This window comes from Neurospora tetrasperma (assembly GCF_000213175.1).
Source record: "Neurospora tetrasperma FGSC 2508 unplaced genomic scaffold NEUTE1scaffold_81, whole genome shotgun sequence".
In the NCBI taxonomy this organism is placed as follows: domain Eukaryota; kingdom Fungi; phylum Ascomycota; class Sordariomycetes; order Sordariales; family Sordariaceae; genus Neurospora; species Neurospora tetrasperma.
Genome location: NW_009799179.1, coordinates 2,280,786 through 2,283,624, shown reverse-complemented (window position 1 = coordinate 2,283,624; position 2,839 = coordinate 2,280,786). Strand labels below are relative to the sequence as shown.

Genomic DNA, 2,839 nt, shown 5'->3' with positions numbered 1-2,839 from the left:
ATGGCTGCAGTCAACGTGGCGAGTGGAATTCTCCTGAGCCTTTTAGGCTGGCTCGAGGCTGTTTGGCGAGGTGGCTGTGTACCTAGGTATGGATGATCAACCTCAATCGAGGCCCAACGCGGGGCTCTCCGACCAAAACAAGGCTGCTGCTGTCGTGCTACGAAAGCAAAGGATAGGCCTTTTGCGACTCAATAAATATATTCCTCGGGTGAGCGGAGCCTCGTGATATTCCAAGCTTCTCCAGCTACATAGTGACTGAAACCACAATGGGTCCTCGTCTCGGAATTAGGATACTTTCTCCCTGTGAGTTTGACCTGGTTATGTACGTCAGCTCTTGTGGTTGTTTAAGCTAACATATTCGGGACTTAGCAGAAAAGGGGGCAAGCTGGGCGATTCATGAAAAATATGTTGATTGTTCGACATTGATTGACCTCTTACACCCTGAGTTTGGTGGCCTACCGGATCAATGCTACATGTCAGTCTAGCTGCGGATCAAAAGAAAATGGGGAAGAAAAATGAAAGCATTGGGCAGGGGCTGATCTATGTACCTCAGATTCATGCACAAAGATGACTACCCGTCCGTAAACGGAGGACGCGAAGCCCTCCTTGCCGCCCTCAACGTCCCCAGCTTCGTCGCCAGCAGGACCTGCTTCGAAGTGAACGGCTACGCAGGATGTCGACCAGTATTCGAAGAACCGCAGCAGACTAATAATCCCTTTGGGGAGCAAGACGCTACGCCTACACTCACATCCTGCACGACATGGTTCCACTATCTCGCAAAGATGGTCCGCAAAATTGACTCCTTCCAGGATGAGCAGAAACCTCACGACGAAGAGCCCGAATACGTCCCTGAAAACTCCAAAGAAGGATACGAGTGGTTCGAAATGAGCGTCTTCACCCGCTGGGATGCGCCAGGCAAATGTCGGGTCCTGTGTATCGACACTCCGCCTGATTTCCCTGAGCGCCTCAAGGATGCACTGCTGAAGAAGAAGAAGAGTCTGAGTCTCCCGGAAGCCGCCCAAGCAGACCCTTTCGCCCTCCACGCCGACCTCCTAGACATCATGATCGTTTACTCCGACATTTCCGTTTGGCGCGTGCGTGATCCGATCCGGCTCCTCGAAAAGTCGCGGCTCAATGGGCACGATCTGTTTGAGCAGATCCACGACCACGCAAGGCACGCATACCACTCGTCCGAGGTGCTGGAGGCGGCGATCCAGACGATCGAGCAGTTGGGAAGATATCAGCGAGATATTCATGAAAGTATTGCCCATGGACAGCGCAGTGGCAGTGGCAGTGGCAGCCGCTTGGGCTACAGCCTGACTCTGACGTACAGAGCGCAGGCGAGGGAGTATACGCAGTTTCAGATTTCGTTGGTGAAGAGTTTGAAGCTGAGGAGTGATTCGAGTTTGCAGAGGTTGAAGAACGAGGTTGGACTGGTAAGTTAAACCTTGCTTTTTCACTTGATCACGCATTTCTCAGGTTGTTTTTGCCGGTGGTGAACTTTTTGTGAGGACATGATGCTGATGGAAAACCAAAACCAAAACAGGCGTACAACAATATTGCCAGACAAGATAACAGCGTCATGAAGTCAATAGCGCTGTTGACCATGATCTTTCTGCCTGCCACTTTCATTTCGGTATGTCCCCTGGCGTAGTTTCTGAATTCCCTTTCAACCAGTCTTGACTGCCGTGCATCTTCAGTCCTCCGTCTCCTTTTTGAGTACCCATCGCCCCTTCCTCGCTTGAACTTGACTGTCCGCTAACCACCAGAGCCACGTGATGCCAGGCCCTCTTCAGCACCACTTTCTTCACGTACGGCGACAATGGCACATGGGAAGTCTCCGACGAGTTATGGATCTATTTTGTCACGACCGTACCAGCAACCATCGCCATCGTGGTCTTTTGGCGGGTATGGCTGGACTACGGTGATGTTATTCACAAGTGGTTCATGGGATTAGTGTTTCGAGCGTGGAAGGGAGCGACAAGGTCCGTGTCAAAGACGAGAACAAGAATTGCAAAGAGTCGGGTTGAGACTGATATGGAGGATGAGGTTGATCCAGCCAAATTGAGGACAGCAGCTACGGTATAGAATAACGGACCATGGGCATTTTGGGTAATTTCATTGTATCCATTTACATGAGGTAACCACCTCCATGTACCACAGTATCCTTCACTACCGTCTCTCTTCCAGTCTGATCTGCTCTCCGTATAAACCAGCACAGCATCCATCGAATGGTCCCAAAATGCGTCAATGAACTTCGGGGGGAGGGTTAAGAGAGATTGATGGCAGATCACAGCAAACCCAGGGCGATGCCCACAAAAAGTAGTTAGCATAGATCGAGAAACAACTTGAAACGCGCATTACTGTTTACATCCTTGTTTTCTTGAACAACGTTTACTTTCTAAAGTTCACGAGTACACTGTCACTCGATTAAACATTGGATGAAAGCAAGTTGGATGCCACGGTGACAGTACAAATCGTGTTAGTAGGAAGGCACCAAGTATTGTAGTCCAAGACTTCGCACAGGTCGTGGATAACACAACTGCGGATCTATTCATCTGTGATGGTTCACTTGCTGGCTGGAGGTTGCCCTGCTTACCATCATGATTTTTGCGATTATGGCTGGCCTCGTGAACCGTGAAGTAATCCGGTGGTGCCAGCGTGGGCGAGCATATGTACAGGTATAATTCGACCACCGCTTAGACGGGCAGAACGTCGTTCAGGCTGCGGGTCTTGCCTTTTCTCAGAAAACGATTCACTTGTATTTCCATTCACTCGTCCTGTCCTTCTGTTACTACCCCACTCCTTCCTCTCTTTCTGTCGCGTTTGGCTACTTCTT

The 2,839-nt window shown here is 50.2% G+C and overlaps 1 protein-coding gene across 1 annotated transcript; it reads left to right on the top strand.

Moving 5' to 3' along the window:
- NEUTE1DRAFT_52109 (uncharacterized protein) lies at positions 1 to 1,654 on the top strand (the record flags this gene model as incomplete). The annotated part of the gene is made up of 3 exons (XM_009857259.1): positions 1 to 86; positions 554 to 1,436; positions 1,547 to 1,654. The coding sequence occupies 3 exons, from the start codon at positions 1 to 3 to the stop codon at positions 1,652 to 1,654; spliced, it is 1,077 nt and encodes a 358-aa protein (XP_009855561.1).
- Positions 1,655 to 2,839: the final 1,185 nt, after the last annotated feature.